This window comes from Gossypium hirsutum, chromosome A11, assembly GCF_007990345.1.
Source record: "Gossypium hirsutum isolate 1008001.06 chromosome A11, Gossypium_hirsutum_v2.1, whole genome shotgun sequence".
NCBI classification, from domain to species: Eukaryota; Viridiplantae; Streptophyta; class Magnoliopsida; order Malvales; family Malvaceae; genus Gossypium; species Gossypium hirsutum.
This window is the reverse complement of record NC_053434.1, coordinates 9,633,051-9,654,202: the sequence shown is the minus strand read 5'-3', so window position 1 is coordinate 9,654,202 and position 21,152 is coordinate 9,633,051. Positions and strand designations below refer to the sequence as shown.

General features: G+C 27.0%; 1 protein-coding gene across 1 annotated transcript; it reads left to right on the top strand.

The window, feature by feature from the left end:
• The first annotated feature begins 11,778 nt into the window (after window positions 1-11,778).
• Window positions 11,779-13,585, top strand: LOC107909797 (abscisic acid receptor PYL9). The gene is made up of 3 exons (XM_016837448.2): window positions 11,779-12,324; window positions 12,611-12,826; window positions 12,931-13,585. The coding sequence occupies exons 1-3, from the start codon at window positions 12,199-12,201 to the stop codon at window positions 13,147-13,149; spliced, it is 561 nt and encodes a 186-aa protein (XP_016692937.1). The 5' UTR covers window positions 11,779-12,198; the 3' UTR covers window positions 13,150-13,585.
• The last annotated feature ends 7,567 nt before the right edge of the window (window positions 13,586-21,152 follow it).

The window sequence follows — 21,152 nt, the reverse complement described above, 5'->3', positions numbered from 1 at the left end:
AAATTAATTTTTGTCATAAAAACATTATAAATTACTCTTCGAAATTGATCAATTTATTTAAAAAGGGTAGTTTAATGAATATTAAAGGGAGGTGAGAGAAGGTTGATGCTTTTGGTGGTGAGTAGAAACGTGAATGGCAGCAGAGCGGAGGGAAGGCCAAATGTGCGGTTGCATGAAGCAACCATTGGCAGTAGCCTCCACATTTCCTCCCTCTAGTTGGCTGTTTCTTCTTTCTGCTCATTACCTCTTTTTTCCCGCCCCCCTTTACAACCGCCCGTTACAGCGGGAGGAAGCATGCTTTGTTTCTTCAAAAAAGAAAATTTTGAGTGCTTTGAATAGATCCATCCTCATTGCTAGCCTCGGTAATCGCCACCTAGCTCTCCAGACAAAGATTCTTCTCCCTGCACCGAGATTGTAGAACCGCCACGAGTCATCTCAATAAGGGCTGTCAGCATTTGTATCTCGTGTTTGTCATGTTCATTATCATTTGTTCTTCAATTATTGTTTCTTTTTCGGAAAAAGAATCACAGAAGAGGAATTTGAACTAAGATATTAAGAGAAGTAGAAAATTTGGTAACAACGTTATTCTATAAAAGTGCACCAATTATTAGTCGATAATTTTTTTATGTGATTTAATCTGTACAAATATATAATTTTACATCAAACTCATATAAATGAATGCTTAACATAATATTATATAACTTTCCAATTATCAATATCATATAATTCTAAACTCATTTTCCTTGTCGTAATTTCTCAGAAAATAGAACATCAAGATTTGTCCATGTTCATGAATATTGCGGCACCGTTCACATAAAGTTCGGACATTGCTTGGACATGTTACACCTAGTGGTTCAAGAAATACAGTGGGTTGGATATTGGACCGGGCCTGGTGTAAAACAACGGGTTCTCTACTTGTATACCTCCAGCAGACATGCAGTCCCATCTTTATTAGTGATCGTTCCTGATTGTTCAAACTCCAATCTTGGATGCCAATTGTGGTACCTTTTCTACTATAGTTTAAACTTTTAACCGACCGACATACATATATAGATGCAGGAAAAGCTTTAAAACTAGAACTCTTTATAGTACGTGTTATTTGTCTAGATTTAAAAGTTCACTCGAAATTTAAAAAAATTTGGGTAAATACATTAGGTTATAAAAATGAGTTTGGACAAAAAATATAGCTTAACTCGTTTTAAGTTTATAATATTTTATATTATGTTATTTTTATGTATTATGTAATTTAGAATACATTAAAAAATAAAATCTATACTAAATATATAATACTACTCTAATGTAAACATTAAAATAATGTTAAAATGATTATATAGAAATTTTTAATAAATAAAAAATGTATAAATTTATTAAATATTAAAATAATATAATATAAATATTTTTAAAAAATTAAAAAAATAATATGGACGGGTCTAAAATAGATTTGGGTTAATCTCTTACAAATATTGACAGATTTGGACAAAATTTTAAGCTTAGATTTCAGGTCGGACTAAATTTGAAAAAACACAAAATATGTTAGTATCATATTTAAATCCAACCTAAACTCGACCCAACCTGACCCGTCCATGAACACCTCCATTTAAACTCACACAATTTTTTTTTTATAATTAAGATTTTTTTATATCGAATTCATTGAAATTAATCATATTAAAATTTATGGCTATTTTTCTGCCATACTTTCCTTAATTATGTCAATCCTGAAGTTCAAACATAGTTTTTTTTTTTTTTTGAAGTAGAACGTACTAATTGATAAACTACACAATCATTTCTATAGGCAGTTGAAATAAAGATAACGACAGGTGCATTCTTTTGGAATTTTAAATCATAATTATGCTGTTTATGTAATTGATTTTGAAATAAATATCTTAAAAGAAATCCAATTTTCAAATGCTTTTTGGACGGTGCGTCCTGCATTGAATCACTTAATCAACACTTTGACTTCCAACTTGTAAGTATTAAACTTTTGGAAAGTTATCAATTGGTTCATACCAAACCCTATCTAAATTGATTTTAAAGTATCAAAAGTGGATATTTTAATTATAATTAATTTAATTTTAAGTTGGAGGATGTATTTTATATATACATATTTAATTTCGTGTTATCCACACACAATTAATTTCAGGTTAAATTGAAGCATGGGGGCTATTTCATTTATTGATGTTTGTTTGTTGGATGTTAGCTTAAGATTTTGATTAGCATTTATGCCCCGGTGGTCCAAAATTTCGTTGCACAACATAAATGCTTTGAAGGGATTTTTTTTTTTGGGGGGGGGGGGTGGGATTGTAATGGCGGAGAATACGCCAGGTATGCGTCTTGGTCTTTTGATCAAATGGCAGAAAGTTTTTGACTAAATGAATAATTATTAAAAAAACAATAATTCGATTTAATCTCTATTAAAACTTTATAATTTTATTTAGATCTCAAAAATAAATAATTTAGCTTCACTCTTATGAATATGTGCATGGCAAATGAATGCATTAAGGATATAAAGTTGTGGTGGATATTAAGGAGTCAACTTTACTTACGTTTGGTTGGAAAGAAAAGTTGGTGAAAAATAGAGTAAATGAGGGTCTTGCTTTCAAACATTCATTGCTTTACACAGTTGAACATAAAATTGGAAGTTACTACAATTATGGAATACTCGGCTTTTTGTTTGAAAGGCCAAAGTTTTGGATAATAACGCTCTAAACATCCAATCAAAATAAAGTAGGCTTGTAGATAAACTCATGCTACTAAAGCAAAGCAAAGGTCCAAAGTTTCCTATTTTCTTTCCCTCTTTGTTACCTTTTTATGTTTATCATTCGTGGTTGTAAATTGAAAACAATTTACACAATCAAGGTTTTTTTTTTATTTGAAACAATTTTCGAGTACTCATTCTAATTTAGGATTTAGGGTTAATATTTGTTAAATTATAAATTCTATACGTTAACTTGATTATGAATTTGGATTAGAAATGAATTTGAAAGTTAATGCTAGTCTAAGGACATCAAATTTTGTGTTTTAAGACGTTGTTTGATATTTAAGTTTACTTAAATATTTTGTAAAAAAAATGCAAATTGGAAAAGAAAATATTCATCTGAAAAAGGAAAGAAACCAACTGTGAAGGGATAATAACTATTCTTATCTATCTTTTATTGTTGAGTGCAAAATGACTTGTGAACTTGTTTTTATACCAACATATCGTTAAACTAAAGTAGTTTAGGGTTTATGATTTAGAGTTATTAATTTTTATTTTTTTAATGTAAAAAAAATTTATTAAATTATTAATCATGTTTAATTGGTAGGTCGGAAGTGCTAAATGAATAATATTCAATATACTACGTAGATTTTTTAGTTTTAACGAAAGAGAATGTAAACTTGGAATTTGTTACTATCGGAATTATTTAATCATTCCAAAATAATTATCCTGATTTCGATGGCGTGATAATCAAAGAACTCAGCAGCACAATACAACTTAACATTCATAGGTGTGATTGTGAAGATAGTATTAAAAAAGTCCTTAAATCATAACTTATGATATTTACTCATAAAAACCCTTAATTTTAATGCTAAAGTAAAAAAGAAAATTGAATTTCAAGATTTTATCTTAATTTTTATTGATGCAAAAGAAATTATATAACTTTAATATTAATATAAAATTTAAAAGAGTAATTAGAATTTTTTAAAAAAAGTAATTAAGTATATGACGTATACTAGTACTTTTAAAAAATTTTAAATTATCATTTTATTTTTATTTAATAAATTATTCTCATCAAATTCATATCAATATTATGTTTTAGATTGTCCTTTCATAAACTGAAAATGAAATGAAAGTTCAACGCTTGCCTCAAATTCATTCCTCAATTTTTAAAAAGCATAATGATTTTTTTTTATAAAAAAGTTTATTTTATTTTTTATTTAAATTTTCGTCTTTTCTATTTAATTATACATATGAGTTGTCATGTGTATGCCACGGTTGTAATTATATAAAATTTTTAAAAGTTAAAAATAATATTTTTTAAATCATAGACGAATAAAAAATTAAATAATTTATTTTTTTATAAAATTGGAGGAAAAAATCGATATGACTTTTTTAAAGTAGAGTACGAGAAACGAAAATAACAAAGTGGATGGCAAATTAAACAAACCATCAATGGTTCATAAGGAAAAAAGAAACTTTTGTTAAGTGCTTTGAAACGTGTCATGTCACCCTAGAATTGCTGTATGTACCTTGTTAGCTATCCAATAATATTGTAGTAATTCAAGGAGAGAGAAATTTATGAAGTTCTATAGGCTAAATTTAACGAATATGCCAAAAATAAAAAATAAAAAATTACTTTTTAGGATATTTAAATAAATATATCGAATTTGAAGAGAGAAAGTAAAAATATATCTTACAAAGTGTGCTTTTAGCTTCAGCCACATCAATTGAAAGCGTGTCTTGTAGGATATATTTTCTGACTTTTTTAACATATCGTTAAATGTTAGTTATTTTGCCTTTGAGTTTTTGGTTTGATTTCTTTGTTACTCGTATTTGTATTTTTTTATTTGATGTTGTTTAAAGTTTTTTTTCTATTTTTAATTAATGTTTTTAACACATTAGTTCTTCTCGTTAAATGGTTCAATAATTGTGATTTCATACTTAAGTATCAGGTTTAATTTATCTTCTAAATATATTTGCATTTTTTATTTCATGAAAAGTTGTTTCAAGTTTTTTTTAATTAATAACTATTTTATTTATAAAATCAAATAATTATTGCTAATGTCATTGTTTTTAGTAAATATAATTTTTATATGTGTAATATTTATTTTTCAATTCATATAATGAGTGTAGTAAATTTTAGTATTATATATTTTTGTATGTGTATTTGAAATATTTCATAAATAAACATAATAATATTTGAAATAATTATTTGAAATATTTTACATATAAAAATAATTATTTTATTTTATAATATTAGAAATCACCATACTCACAATATAGGTGAAGAAGATAAATATCTGACATATAAATATTATATATAAAGAAAAATATATCAAAAATTTAGTAGATGTTTATGTTATATATAAATGAATTATTAATTTCAAATATTTTTAACATAACGATATATATATAAATATATTTTTATTATATAATTACACATTTATTATTTAATTTTATAAATAAAAAAGTTATTAATTAAAAATTTTAATAATTAAAAACAATATATTTATTAATTAAAAACATTAATTAAAAATATAAAAAAATTGAAACCACATGATATAAAAAAATACAAAAGTGCTTAAAAGAGGAATCAAACTTGGAATTTAATGATGAAATCACTATTATTTAATCATTTAACCAAATAAGTTGATGTATTAAAAACATTAATTAAAGATAGAAAAAAAATTGAAACAACATGAAATAAAAAATGGAAATGTGAATAAGAAATGAGTCAAATTCGGGACTCAAGAACAAAACTACTAACCATTCAACCAAAAAAACTAATATATCAAGAAAGTCAAAAAGCGCACTTAGTAGGACACGCTTTCAGTTGATGCGTTTTCATTTTTTATTTAAAAAATCAATATATTTTCCTAATTTTTCATATATTGAGAAATCATCGCTTACCTCACACTTATTCCTCGTTTTTAAAAAACATTATGACTTTTTTATATTATAAAAAAATTTATTTTAGATTTAAATTTAAAATTTTCATCTTTTTAACCCTTAAACATTATTATTTGTTAAATAATCTTACAGTGAATGAAATAGTTAATATTTGTTAATTTTATTGACGTGGCATATATGGATTGTCACTTGTCACGTTAGCAATTAATTAGAATTTAAAAATAAAAAATATTAAAAAATATTTATATTTATTTATTTATTAAAAAATTAATTACTGATATAATATTTATGTGATAACCCATGCACCTATCACATCAATAAAGTTAACAAATATTAATTTTTTTATTCAATTTTAGATAATTTGATAAATAATATAAATTTTAAATAAAGCAGGATAAAAAACTAAAATAATTTTTTATATAAAATTGGAGGAAAAAATCATCATGGCTTTCTAAAAATAAAAGTGGCCGGCAAATTAAACCATCAATGGTCCAGAAGGAAAAAAAAACTTTTTCTAATTGCTTTGAAACGTGTCATTCTAGGATTGCTGTATGTACCTTGTTAGCTATCCAATAAATTTGTAGTACTTCAAGAAGAGAAAATTTTATGCACTTCATTTATATGCATTTAAGAATTAAATCTAGAAAGCTCCAAATTTAATGATTTCAAAATCGAATTGATGGATTAGATTAAAAATTAAAGTTAATGTATAATAATTATATATTAGAATTATAATTCTTAAATTAAATATAACGATAAATTTTTTAATACCTTATTTTTAGAAAAAAAATAAATTTTATTTGAATTTATTGAATGATAATTTAGAATATTAAAATTGTAATATTTAAAATTTTTTAAAGAATTGATGAATTTAGGTATGTTTTCGTAACTAATTTTATTTATGATCATGATGATTTATTAAATTTTTTTTATGACTCTAGAAATAAAAAATTGATTAAAAAACATAACCTATCCTGACTAAATCAAATTAGATATGAAAACAAGAAGAGTTAAAACTTAAGGTCCTGAAGTTATCAGGCCAATAAAATTAAACATTAAATAAAAACATTGATTTGTTATATTTGATGATCATAAATTTAAATTTTCATTTTGTTTTTGTTTCACGTCAATTTAAAGCCCAATAAATCAATAGTTGAAACGTTGAAAATTACGACCATTTGAAACTAAATTTATTAAAAAAAGTAAAATAATCACTTCAAAAATAGAAAACCTAACTTAGTCTTTATACGTTACAAAAACTGGCCACATGCATTACCATTATTGGCATTTAGCAGGAAACGCCACAATCTCATTTGTCAATAATATTCACTCTCAATTCCAATTGTGGGTAATAAAAAAAAAAAATTTTTGGCGTATGCACAATGCATGCAGTGATTGATAAGTCCAAATCTATTACTTTTTTTTTTTATTATAAGTCCAAATCTATTACTTAAACCTTGTCCAAAGGTTGCTTTTCATTGGACCACTTGAGCATCACTTGTACATTTTCTACAACCCCCCAATTACACTACAATTTTTGTCTTCTCTTTTGAGTAAAATTTTCCCCTTGGTTTCAGATTAATATTTTTGTCTTTTTCTCTCATTCACATATAGCTTGCTTCCATCAAAATCGTTTTCCAGACAATCCAATAAGGGGTAAAATTTATTTACCATGAAACACCAGTAAGAATTGACTTCTCCTTAAAGAATTACGATAAATAAAATTAACTCGTTCAAGTTTTCATCCCAAAAAATAGAGAAATTTATGAGATACTCTTTGCATAAATATTGTCAATTTATGAGATACTTTAGTTTTCTAAACACTTGGAGACAAGAAAATGAAAAACCCAAGAAGAAAATATTTATTTCAGGAAACTGAAATGTACTAAAAGTGGCTTAGGAACAGATCTGATGATGGTTAGAACTTGGAAGTGGAGAAGCCAAGGATATCAAGCGTTTGATGGAGAAGAAGTCAGAGGCAGAATGGAACTGGATTGAAAATGAAAAGCAGGACGATGTACCACACATCCTACCTAATTATTTTTTATGCCTTTTAATTTTTCACTTCTTCTAAATGCATAAGTTTATAATGTATTTTATGAAAACTCCAACTAACATATAACCTATATCCTATACAACACTTCAAAATATTAGGAGCATATCAATCACACAAAATTTTAATTTAGTTAGTTCCAAATAAAAATGTTAAAATTTGGATTTGATTTTTTTTATGTAAAAACTTAAAAATATAATATACTAAATATACTATAAATATCAAAATAAATATATCCTAATAAATTGAAAATATATTTTTAAAAGTTTTTATACTTAAATAACATTAAAAAAAATTTAATTTAACAAGCAAATGCCTCTAAGATAATAATAATAAAATTAATAATAAAAATAAGTATTTTACAATATAGAAACATAATTATGAAATGGTTACAAAAAAAGTCGTAAAAAATGAAAAAACAACAGCAAAAATAGTAGAATTTTTTTATTAAAAATTTGAGTCAGATCGAGCTGAGGTCGGGTTAAGAAAACCTTACTCAAAACTCGATCTGTTTTTCAAAAAAATATTATATTTTTACACAAATCTATATTTTTATTCAAATCATCTAATTTTTTGAACTTAACCCATAGAAAACTCCAAGCAAAGATGAATAATCAGGTAGGAGCATCTATGATGGGAAAAGATGGAGATTAAAAAAAGGGTGTAAATGCAGGAAATATAAATATATTCTAACGCTAGAATTCAGTTGGAATAAATAAATTGTTAATGGCATGGGAATCGAAGTGAGATATGGAAGTGTTAAATAAAAAAATAACTGCGTAGTGAATAAAAGGTGGAGGTGGGAGCAGTGGTAGTGGGGTCATTTCGCTTTAATTTTAAAAATTGCAAGTGGGGGGCATTTATCTTCAACTCAAAGTTAAGGAATTTTGAAGATGGAATAAGAGCAGCAGAAACATTGAACATAGCGCAAAAACAGAAAGTGGTTCCTGAATTATCTTCGGAAGTGTGCGGCAACCATAAAAACTAAAACCCTCACTTGTCCCAACCCTATTGGTTCCTCTCTGGCCTCTCCTTTTTTATTTCCCTGCTACCCACTACTTGACCTAACCTCATCTTTACCCTCTCTATACTGCCAAAACCTCGACAACGACGTCGTCTTTCTTTCTTTCCTAAAAACAAAAAAACCCTCCATCACTAAATATTAGGTATGATGTTAATATTCCTCGTGTTATTGATGTATTGTACTCTTATTAATAAAATTTAGGTTAGAATTTTAGAATAGAAATAATTACGAATATTGAAATATTTAATTTTTATACATCATAAAATGAGAATAGAAGATACTTTGAATATTAAAAAATATATATATTATTAATTATATTGGAGGAATAAGCAAGAGTAATGCTCGATAACTATTACGACTCATAACTGCAAGTTAAAAGGGTCATTGCCACAGTGTTTAAAAGGAATTTAAATAAAAAAAGGAATATTCCATGAACACTTTATATCATAAAAAGAAAATTAAGAAAATATGAAAATAAACATTGACCAGAAAGGAAAAGCAATTTTGGATTTACCTGTTTTGCGCAAACTGCGCCCAGCTTATATTAAGAATTTTCCATTTTGGGGTTGACGGGTGTTGAAAATTCAAATGTTCTTTTTCTCTTGTAAAGAAAAAATAAGTACAATTCAAAATCACGGTTTTTTACAATAATTATTGGATTATGTTATTTTTTTTAAATATTAGAAGATTCGACTGAAATAATGAAAATGTTTTCAGTTAAAAGTGTTTTTACCATATTAATAAAAAATTACATTTAGTTAGAAGCGCTTTTTAGAAACGTTTCTACTCGAATTTTTTTTTATTTTTTTTAGGGTTAGAATTTTTTTTAAAGTCCCATTAGAGTTTGGTGAATTTTAGAATTTAGGGTTGTGAACGGTTTTGAGTTTTTTTTAAAAAGAATTATTTTTTTTAATATGTAAAGTTAATAATGATTTAATTTGATATTTAGAAGCATCTTATTTATGCCGATCGTATATTCGGATTATTCGAATTGAATTTATCGAAATTCGAACTACTCGATTTGATTAAATCATAGTTTGTAAAATTTTTTTTGAATGCAACTGAGTTTTGATTATTTTTCTTCACTAGAGGTTGAGGTTGATCAGATTTTTCAATGTATTATTTTCAAACTTTCAATGCATTGTTTTTGCAAGTATTTCAGATTTCTTCAAAAAATATATCTTGAAAATACCGGGATATCTGATGGTTGAGGGGGAAAAGGGTGGAGTTAAAAGGGATAGAGGGAAAAAAGCTCCACGTAGGACGCGATTTCAGTGCAATGTCAATTGGCATTCCAGTACTGTAAGCCATTGGTACAAATCAACGATATCTTTATGTACGGAGATATGCCATCGGTTGTTATTGGCTATAGCATAGGATGACAATTGGAAAATCCTGTTGACTGCCTTTGCAATAATGCCAGGAAAGTCAAGAGGCGATTGAAATTTCTTCTTGTCTAGGTCGAGGAGGAATGTTTTCCCCCAACTCAATATATGCATAATCTCCGACAAGAGACCTAAAATATTGGCCGCAATTGAACGACAGGGAAGCCTTTGGGACTGCATACACCATAGGTATTGTCTAAGACATGTTGTAGTGAACTACCACGGACAACACAATTCTGCAAGTTAGCATGCACAATGGATCAACATGGGTATGTATTCTCCACTATTTCAATACCTAGGCTGATTTTTTTTCCAAAGCCAGTGGAAAAATATGTTTTCAAATGAAGGGCGACCACGTTTGGAGCAATGACATATTGAAAAAAATTAAAAATGCTACAACATAAGCGAATTGTATGCATTTAATGTGTCACTCGCGCGAAGACCTATTGTTACAAGTTATGGAGCTTGACAAACTCAACCAAGGTATTGTTGAGGGAGCGTAACGTGTACACCTGAGACAATGAACCTACGACTGTAAAACTCTAAATTATAAAAACCATTCCACTCTTTTAAAATTACTATTATTTAAAAAACTTACTTTCTTAAATAATTAATTATAAATTTATTTATTAAATTGATATTATTTATTTATTTATTAAATTTTCAAAGTAACAAATATTATTTAAGGTATTTTTATTTTTACTTTTTATATAAATGTATTTGAATCAATTTAAACAAAAAGTAACTTTAAAACTGAATATAGTTCATCATTGTTTTTAAACTTCAATTTTACCATTTAATTCAATCCCTCGTCTGTTTTTTTTTAATAATAAATTAAATATACTTTTACATAATTTTTTTATGTTGTCAATTTTTTTTACATAAAATAAACAAAACAATATTTTAATATTACAAAAAATATTTTTATCTACTCAGTTTAATCAATTTTTACATTAAATGATGGATATTTTATTTAGTTTTAATTAGGGGTGCTCATATGGTTAACCCATCGGTTAATCTAATTAAACTAGTATTAACTGAATTAACCAAAATTTTTAATCTTTTAACCATTAATCGAATTCAAAAAAATTAACCTAATCGGAATATTTCGATTAATTCAGTCGATTAACCGAATTAACCGAAATTTATATATATATATATTTTAGTTAAAACAAGTATAAAAATTATAAATTTTTTTGATAATGTTCATTTGACTAAATTAACCGAATTAAAACTACATATAATTTGTATTACGAATTATTAAGTTCCATTAATTCAATTAATTATACGATTTCAAATCGAATTAAACGATAACTAAACTTCCAAAAAATCATTAACCGACCTCCGATCAAATTAGATCTATTTATTCAGTTAATTTAATTTTAATTGAAATTAGAACACTCTTGATTTCAATTTTTTTATTAATATATACTTCTTATACTAAAATTTGATCCAATTTTATTTTGATTTAATTTTTGCCATAAAATAATTATTTTAGTTTTTGCAAAACATCTTCTTAAAATTGCAAGTTAATTTTATTGGCATTAATTAAATTATTATAATCATTTAATAAATATTAAAAATACATATAAGTGGATATTGGCATTGAATTTTATGTGTATATTACTCGAAAATATGTATTTATTGTATTTTATTTGTAAGAGTAAAGTTAAAAAAGAAAAAGAAAAAAGAAAAAACCTTCCAACGAAAGGGAAAACCACTCCAATTGGAAGAGGAAGGGGAGATGATATGAAGATAAGGGCAAATTCAAGAGAGAGTGGGTCCCGCATGGAAAGCTAAAAGCAATGTTATGAGCCATTTTTTTTTATTTTTTATTTGCTTTTATCAACAAAAGAAATTGTCGGTGGATTTATAGATTTTTCATTTTTGATAGACTGGGAAGCCAAGTTAAGAGCAAACCAAAGCCTTCAACCTAAATTCTTAAACTAAAAGCTAAGTCCTAAGTTTGAAGCCCCTTCTTCCTTTTTGTACATCCAAGCCAAGTCTCCAGCAATAACCCAAGCCAAACCAAAGAGAGCTTATCTCTGCGGAACTCTCCTGTAATTTTCACCTTCTTATTTATACAGAGGTGATTGCTCATTGATTAGATATATCAATCAGAAAACAAATGAACGGTGGTGATGCTTACGGTATGATGGAGGCGCAATACATTTGGAGACACCACAGGCACGACATCAGAGACGACCAGTGCTCCTCTGCTCTTGTCAAACATGTCAAAGCTCCTGTTAACCTCGTAAGTTTGTCTCTCTGCCTCTGATTCACCTCTCTCTCTCGTCCCAAATCTTCCTCCTCATCTGCTAAATCTTCATCCCTTTTTTTTTTAGATTTAATTCTTAAAAAAAGAGAAAAATTCAAATTTAAGTCCATGTTTTACTGTTAAAAGCCAACTATTTTAGTACTTTTATTTTTAATTAGAAGCAAAAGTTTATATCCAAAAGCTGGTATATTTTTTTTTGAAATTTTAATTATTTTTATTGCAACTAATAATAGTGGCTATGGTTTTGATTAAATTATGAAAGGTATGGTCATTGGTAAGGCGGTTTGATCAGCCGCAAAAGTATAAGCCGTTCGTAAGCCGGTGCATCATGAAAGGGGACCTCGGAATCGGTAGCGTCAGAGAAGTCAACGTTAAATCTGGCCTTCCGGCCACCACCAGCACCGAACGATTAGAGCTTCTCGATGACGAAGAGCATATTCTTGGCATCAAAATCGTCGGAGGCGACCACCGTCTCAGGGTATAAACAACAATTCTTCTTTCTCCCTTTTTACTTTTTTTTTTGTTTTATTCTAAAAGAAGGAAAAAAAAAGTAGAAATGTTGTTAACTTGTATGTATGGCAGAATTATTCATCAATCATAACGGTCCATCCAGAGGTTATCGAAGGAAGGCCAGGAACAATGGTGATCGAATCATTCGCTGTGGACGTGCCAGAAGGGAACACCAAGGATGAAACTTGTTACTTTGTGGAGGCTCTTATCCGATGTAATCTCAAGTCATTAGCCGATGTTTCAGAGAGGATGGCTGTGCTGGACCAAGCAGAGCCTATCAACGGATACTAATTGATAAGGTGGAATTTTGGTGACCACTTTGCTTGTATGGATAGAGAGATATGCAACACTTTTTCTGCCCCCCTACTTTCTTAGCTTTCCTTGTTTAATGCCTCTGTAGTTGAAGTATAATCTGTGAGGTTTCAAATTCTTAATATAAGCCTCCAAGTTTTTCTGTTCTATATAATGCGTTTCGGAGGCTGGTTCTCTATAAGTCTAAGAAGATGGGGTTCATTTCTCTATTTTACTGTTAATGTTTATGGCAATCTGGGTTTTGTCCAGTGGTGGTAATGTACGTCATTATGGTATTATTTGTAAATATTTATGTAAGATAAGAAAAAAATGGAGGCTTTTGTAGATAAGCCCTGGTAGATGGTCTAATACCCCAAATCGAAATCCGTCAGTTTATAGAACAATTACATATAATTATACTATTTATTTATATTTATATTAAAGTTATCTACTTGAGTCATAGTCACTAAATTATCTATATCTTGAGTTAAAAAAATTCTAAATTAAGATCCACTTAATGTTTTTGAAACTAGACATAAATATCTTTCTATTATAAAATTTTCAGAATTTATGATTTAGCTAATGGGTGCAGTAAAATTTTTAAATTTACCCATATTCTGCGGTTTGATAGTTTCGACCATTTTTTACTAAAAATTAATTATCTCTTCGTACGAGATTTTGATGATATTCTCTTTTGTTTCTCTTGAAAATAGACTCGTTAATCATTCAAACATATAAATTTAAAGCTCCAAGTATTTTTATTCAATTTTTAATGATTTTTCAAAGTCAGAAAAAGGGAAACCGAAAACATTTTGACATTGTCTCAAAAAAATTCAAATATTCCATAAAATGAAATTATTTTGCTTACACAGTTTCTTCTATGTAAAACTAGACTCAATATAATATAATTTCATATTTTATTCAACCTCTAATTCGATTTTCACAATTTTTGATGAATTTTCAAAGTCAAACTTCTATTGCTATCTAAAACTATTTTAACGCAAAATGTTGATAATTAAGTTTGTAACACCTTCACTTCCTTTCAATTAAACCCTATATATGCCATATAAACCTTAAGATGCATAATAAAACCTACAGGAGTAATTTGGATAGTGTGATCTGAAGTGTTGATCCGACCCACTGATCTCACGTCAATCTACAAAGAACATTAAACACATAGCAGTAAACTTATGTAAGCTTAGTAAGTTCATATGTTGTAAAGACAAACTTTACCAAACATTCTACATTAAATCATAAACCATAATTTACCATCATTTCTTGCCAATCATAATCACAGTCAATACACATCACATAATTGAGCTCAATATTAACAACTATGCAATTTTTATCACTTTAGTTCACATGTCACTTCCTATTTTTCGTCAAATTAGAAAACGTCTTACGGATTATCCGTCATCGGAACAGGGCAAAAGGCATTACGGAGCTTATCGAATTATTATTAATTAGGGGAAAAAGTAAAATAAAGTAAACATATAATATTTAATAAATTCGTATAACATGGTAATTAACTTACCGCTTCTCTATATTCAACATAATTATACAAAGCATAATTATTCGAATTGATCATGAGCCCTAATACCTATTCTTATCGCATTGTTAGACATATAATTCATATAAATATCAAGAAACATGTATGAACTCAACTTTCATTAAATTTCTCATATGCATATACTTTTACACATCATTTATTCACATAACTTATAATAATCATATTTATGTATTTTCAACACGCTTTCATAACAATTTGTCCTGATTTCAAACTATCTCACATTGGAGCTTTACTCATCAAATCATTTGAAATACTATCTTTATACAAATAGTACACTTGAGTTGCACAATTCTATAATTATAAACGAACACATTTATAAAATATATTCCATGTTCATATATCATAGTCTCATGTCTCCATATATCAGATATATAACCATCATTTTCTTGTGTTTCAGATAAATACATATAACCATACATAAGCATGACATTCACTATTTCTTCCTGTCTATCACAATTTCAAATGACAAATTCATGTGAATGAGCTCAATAATAACCATAAAAATACTTACCACATTCTTTCACACATGTTCCACTTATAACATTTTTTTTTATATTTGGCTTGACATTTACTAAGAAATATCAGATATTCATTTATTAGGCAATATCAAATATTCAAATTATTCCTTAACATATATAACATTTAATTCAAATATGAATTTATAACATTTTTCATTTTAACAAAGTTTAACATCTACCAAATATAATAGAACATTTGATCAATTTATGCATAAGTCACTCACATATTTGCCTCCTCCTCCTCTCCATTCCACATCCTTAATGTATATAACATACTTGTAAGTAACATTATCTACAATTTTTACTATTTACTTATATGAATATTCAAGCTGTCCATCTGTGTCATAGTCACTAAATTATTTTTATCTTGAGCTATAGAACTTCGAATTAAGATCCGCTAATTTTCCTTGAAACTAGACTCACGTATCTTCTTACCATTAAATTTTCAAATTTTTTGGTTTAACTAATAAGTACAGTTTATTCTTTAAAGTCACCTCTATTCTGCTGTCTGATAGTTCCGACCCTTCTTCACTAAAAATTAATTATCTCATCATACAATATTCGAATAATGTTCCCGTTTGTTTTTTATTGAAAATAGACTCATTCAGGATTTTAAACATATAAATTTAAATCCCTAATTATTTTTCTTCAATTTTTTTATGATTTTTCAAAATCAGAACAGGGGAACCCAAAATCATTCTGACCTTGTCTTATAAAATTTATTATATCTCATGATTTACAATTCCATTGCTTACATAAGCTTTAATTTCATATTTTATTCATCCTCTAATTCAATTTATAAAATTTTTAGTGATTTTTCAAAGTTAGACTATTGTTACTATTCAAAACAATTTTAATGCAAAATGTTAATTTCCATTTTACCCCAAACTTCACAGTTCATACAATTCAGTCCTTACTCAATTAACCCTTCAATTGAGATAATTTTTCTCAATTAATACTTTAGTCTATCATTTTAAACTACTTCATAACCCCTGAAAATCAGAACTTTAGAGCTAGACCTTAATTCCAAACTCTTTCATAATTAGGTCTTAAAATCAATTTCCATCAATTTTACTTGATAAAATTATCATACATCAAAATTAAAGCTTCAATTCTATATTTATTCATCATATGCTTCCAGAACTCATCCATAGCAACTTTAAAAATTAGCCATGGAATCAAAAACTAATGACATAGTAAGTTGGACCCAATTGTAAAAGTCCAAAATCTTAGAAATTTCAAGGAGAAAGCAAGAATTAAACTTACATGAAGCTAGAGTATGAAAACCAGCTTGAACCCTCTTCCATGACTATTTTTCAACTGATGAAAATGAAGAGAAAATGAAGAGAATTCTAGATATTCCATTCTAGTCCCCCTTTTATTTAGTAAATTTTGTTATTTTCCCATTTTCCCATTATTTTCTCGATTTTCCTGATTTTTTTCTGCTTGTGCCGCCTAAAGTATCTCCTTTAGGCTTATTTGCACTTTAGGTCATTCCTCATTTGACAATTGAGCTATTTAATCCTTCTAACAACTTTTACACATTTTTCAATTTAGTCATATTTTTATTTAATTAATCACCCAAACGTCAAAATTTTCTAACGAAATTTTAATACTACCTTATTGACACTTCATAAATATTTATAAAAATATTTATGACTCAGTTTGTAACACCGAGATCTCGATACTTCTTTTTTCTTCATTTCTTGACCAAAGAAATCTTTATAAAACACAATTTACTATTTCAAAAATCTTTTAAAAGCTACATTTGGCTCATAAATATTAAATAATATAATATACGAGTTCATTTTTTGGATTTAGTGGTCTCGAACCACTATTTTCGACATTGCTAAAATTTGGGTTATTATAGAGTACGTTACTCACTTGATGCCACATTTCACTTTGATCTAGCACAATTTCTATCATGGCCTTACCATGGTTACACACTTTATCACTTTATCACTTTACATTTCATACTTTGCCATGATTTAACCATTATCTTGTCCGTCATTTCGTCACTGATCACTGATTGAATGTACGTACTTAATCCTGCGTATCCCTTAATTTGAACTTTGCTTTGATTTCATATTAGTTTATTAATGAAAATTCCATAGCATATGTAATACCCTGAAAATTTCTACAGTAAGATATTATCTTTAATATAGTAAAATAAGGAAATAAAGTGACAGAAGGGAAATTTTAAGTTATGACAACATTGGGAAGTATATTATGATATATTAATTTAAAAAAGGACTAAATTGTAAAAGTGAGAAAAGTTTTGTTACCTAAGAGTAAATACTCAAAACTTGAAGGGTTAAAGTGTAAATATGAAAATTTTGAAGGACCAATAGTGAAAATATTTTAAGGGTGGAATGATTTAGAAACTAAGGAAAATGAATGAATTAGGACCAAATTGAATAGGTGAAGAATTATGACGGACTAGATTGCAATTTTATCAAATTAAGTGATGACTCAAGGATGAAATTTCAAAATATCATAAAGGGCAAAATGGTCAATTAGAAAGAGAAATCTAGAAGGTAATGATGATGTTGGAGATATTTTAGATTAAATAAATAAATAAATATTAGTTTATAAATATTTTGATTTGATTTTTAAATGATATTTTATTATTATTTTATTTAGTATATATAAGAAAAGAAAGATAAAGAATCATCATCATCTTCCCATGCATTCCAACGTATGTATAGAAAAGAAATAAAGATACTTTCTTTTCTTTACAATTTGTTCCTTTTACCAAAAATTCATTATTTTTACTTAGAAATCAAAAGAATTTCCATAGCTACCAAGAGAGAGAAATATTAAGGAGATTATGGGGAGCTAGAATATCAAGTTAGATTCAAGAAATAGAAACTAAAGGAGAGAAAAAATCAAGTTAAAGGTTGAAATCAATAGGACAAGGTAAGAACATCAAAATTTCAATATATTTTTAAGTTTGATATTATTGAAAAAGCATGGAAATGATGTTATAATAGAGTTTTCTTATATAAGGTTCTATGTTCTTGATATGTTAGTAAATGGAAATAAGAGAAAGTAATAGGAAATATTATAGAGACAGGAAATATTATAGAGACAGAAAATATGGGAGTTATAAACTTGGTAATCAACAGTTTGTATTAAAACAATTTTGGACAGCAGCAGTAGTCTAACTTTGAAAAATCACCAAAAATTGTGGAAATCTATTTAGAGGTTGAATAAAACATGAAATTAAATTTTATTGAGTTTAGTTTTTCATAGGAAAAACAATGTAAGCAATAGAATTGTAAATTATGAGATATAATAAATTTTGTGAGACAAGGTCAGAATAATTTCGGGTTCATCGGTTCTGAATTTGGAAAATCATTAAAAATTGTATAAAAATACATGAGAGTTTAAATTTATATTTTTAAATTCTTAATAAGTCTATTTTCAATAGAAAAAAGCGGGAACATCATCCAAATCCTGTACTAAGAGATAATTAATTTTTAGTAAAGAAAGGTCGAAGCTGTCAAACAACAGAACAGTGATAAATTTGAAGATTTTATTGTACTTATTGGCTAAACTATAAATTCTAAAATTTTTATGGTAGAAAGATATTTAAGCAATAGAATTCTGTAGCTCAAAATATAAATAATTTAGTGACTATGACTCAAGTGGATAGCTTGATATGAACATATAAGTAAATAGTGGAATTATATATATACATTAAGAATGTGGAACGAAGAAGAGGAAGAAAAAAATATATATGAATATTCATCTAGCATGAGTATATATTAAAAATGGCTAATTTGCAATTTTAGGCTCAGAGACTATATTGAATACAAGTAAAACTTTAAGGGATAATTTTATAAAAAAATAAAAAATGACTAAATTGAGGGAAATGAATTGTTTATTGTCTAAAATTAAATGAAATTATTAATTTAGATCAAGATCGGGAGAAAATCAGGGAAAATGAAAAATTACCAAAATACCCCTAAAACTTGATATTTCTGCAATTTAGTCAGGTAAGTTATTGTAACTTAATTGAGCATGTAAATATGTTAAGATTGAATGTTGTATTAGTTAGAATGTGGAATATTAGTACATGTAAATAATATGAATGATACGAATGTAAGAAATGAACGCATGCTCAGAAATATTTGAAAAGGGTTAAATTCTGTATGAATATTGGATTTCGATGAATAAAAGGTGATTTCTCAAATGGAGTGAGGTCCTGCATGTAATACCCCCAAAATTTTTATAGTAAAATATTATCATTAATATAGTAAAATAAGGAAATAAAGTGACAAAAAGGGAATTTTTGAGTTATGTCAATCTTGGGAAGTATATTATAATATATTAATTCAAGAAAGGACTAAATCGCAAAAGTGAGAAAAGTTTTATTGCACCAGACTAAATACTCAAAATTTAAAGGGTTAAAGTGTAAATATGAAAAATTTGAAAGACCAATAGTGTAAATATTTTAAGGGTGGAATGATCTAGAAACTAAGGAAAATGGATGAATTAGGACCAAATTGAATAGGTGAAGAATTGTGAGGGACTAAATTGTAGTTATACCAAAATAAATGATGACTAAAGAATGAAATTTTAAAAGATCATAAAGGGCAAAATGGTTAATTAGAAGGAGAGAGAAATCTAGAAGGCAATGATGATGTGGAGATATTTTAGATTAGTTAAATAAATATTAGTTTATTAATATTGTAATTTGATTTTTTAAAATTATATTTTATTATTTTATTATTATTTCATGTAATATATAAGGAAAGAAAGATGAAGAATTCTCTTCATCTTTCCCATGCATCAAGATGAGAAGAAGAGAGAAAGAAAGAAAGTTTTGTTTTCTTTACAATTTGGTCCTTTTACCAAAAATCCACCATTTTCACTTAGAAATTAAAAGAATTTTCATAACCATCAAGAGATAAAGATAACAAGGAGACTATGCAGAGCTAGAATATCAAGTTAGATTCAAGAACTAGAAGCTGGAGGAGAGAGAAAATCAAGTTAAAGGTTGAAATCAATAGAACAAGGTAAGAACATTAATATTTCAATATATTTTTAAGTTTGATATTATGAAAAAGCATGAAAATAATGTTATAGTAGAGTTTTCTTATATAAGGCTCTATGTTCTTGAATAAAATATGAAATTAAAGTTTATTGAGTCTAATTTCTCATAGAGGAAACGGTGTAAGCAATGGAATTATAAATTATGAGATATAATAAATTTTGTGAGATAAGATCAGAATAATTTTGGATTCTCCTATTCTGACTTTGGCAAATCATTAAAAATTGTATAAAAATATTTTGTAGTTTAAATTTATTTTTTAAAATCTTAATGAGTCTATTTTCAAGAGAAACAAATGGAAACACCATCTAAATCACGTACTAAGAGATAATTAATTTTTAGTAAAAAAAGGTCGAAACTGTCAAACAACAGAACAAGGATAAATTTAAAGATTTTATTGTACTTGTTGGCTAAATTATAAATTTTGAAAATTTTATGGTAGAAAGATATTATATATAGTTTAAAAAACGTCAAGCGGGTCTTAATTTGGAATTTTGTAGCTCAAGATATAAATAATTTAGTGACTATAACTCAAGTGGAATTATGTATATATTAAGGATGTGGAATGGAGAGGAGGAAAAGGAAAATAAATATATGAATATTTAGTTAGCAAGGGTTTACATTAAAAATGGATAGTTTACATGTTTTAAGCTCAGGGATTAAATTGAATAAAAGTAAAACTTTAGGGGTAATTTTGTAAAAATATCAAAAATACCAAATTGAAGGAAATGAGTTGTTTTATTGTTTAAATTAACAAATTGATCTAAATACGGTCTGAAAATTCTATTAATCAAATCCATAAATATAACAGGTGCGTTAGTCAATCCAAAAGACATAACTAAGAATTCATAGTGGT

What these genes read in the sequence shown, in the direction of transcription:
- LOC107909797 (XM_016837448.2), top strand. Translation starts at nt 12,199, where the DNA reads ATGAACGGTGGTGATGCTTACGGTATGATGGAGGCGCAATACATTTGG. An exon ending in TCAAAGCTCCTGTTAACCTC is followed by an intron (nt 12,325 to 12,610) that starts GTAAGTTTGTCT and finishes AAATTATGAAAG; the next exon opens with GTATGGTCATTGGTAAGGCG. An exon ending in GAGGCGACCACCGTCTCAGG is followed by an intron (nt 12,827 to 12,930) that starts GTATAAACAACA and finishes TATGTATGGCAG; the next exon opens with AATTATTCATCAATCATAAC.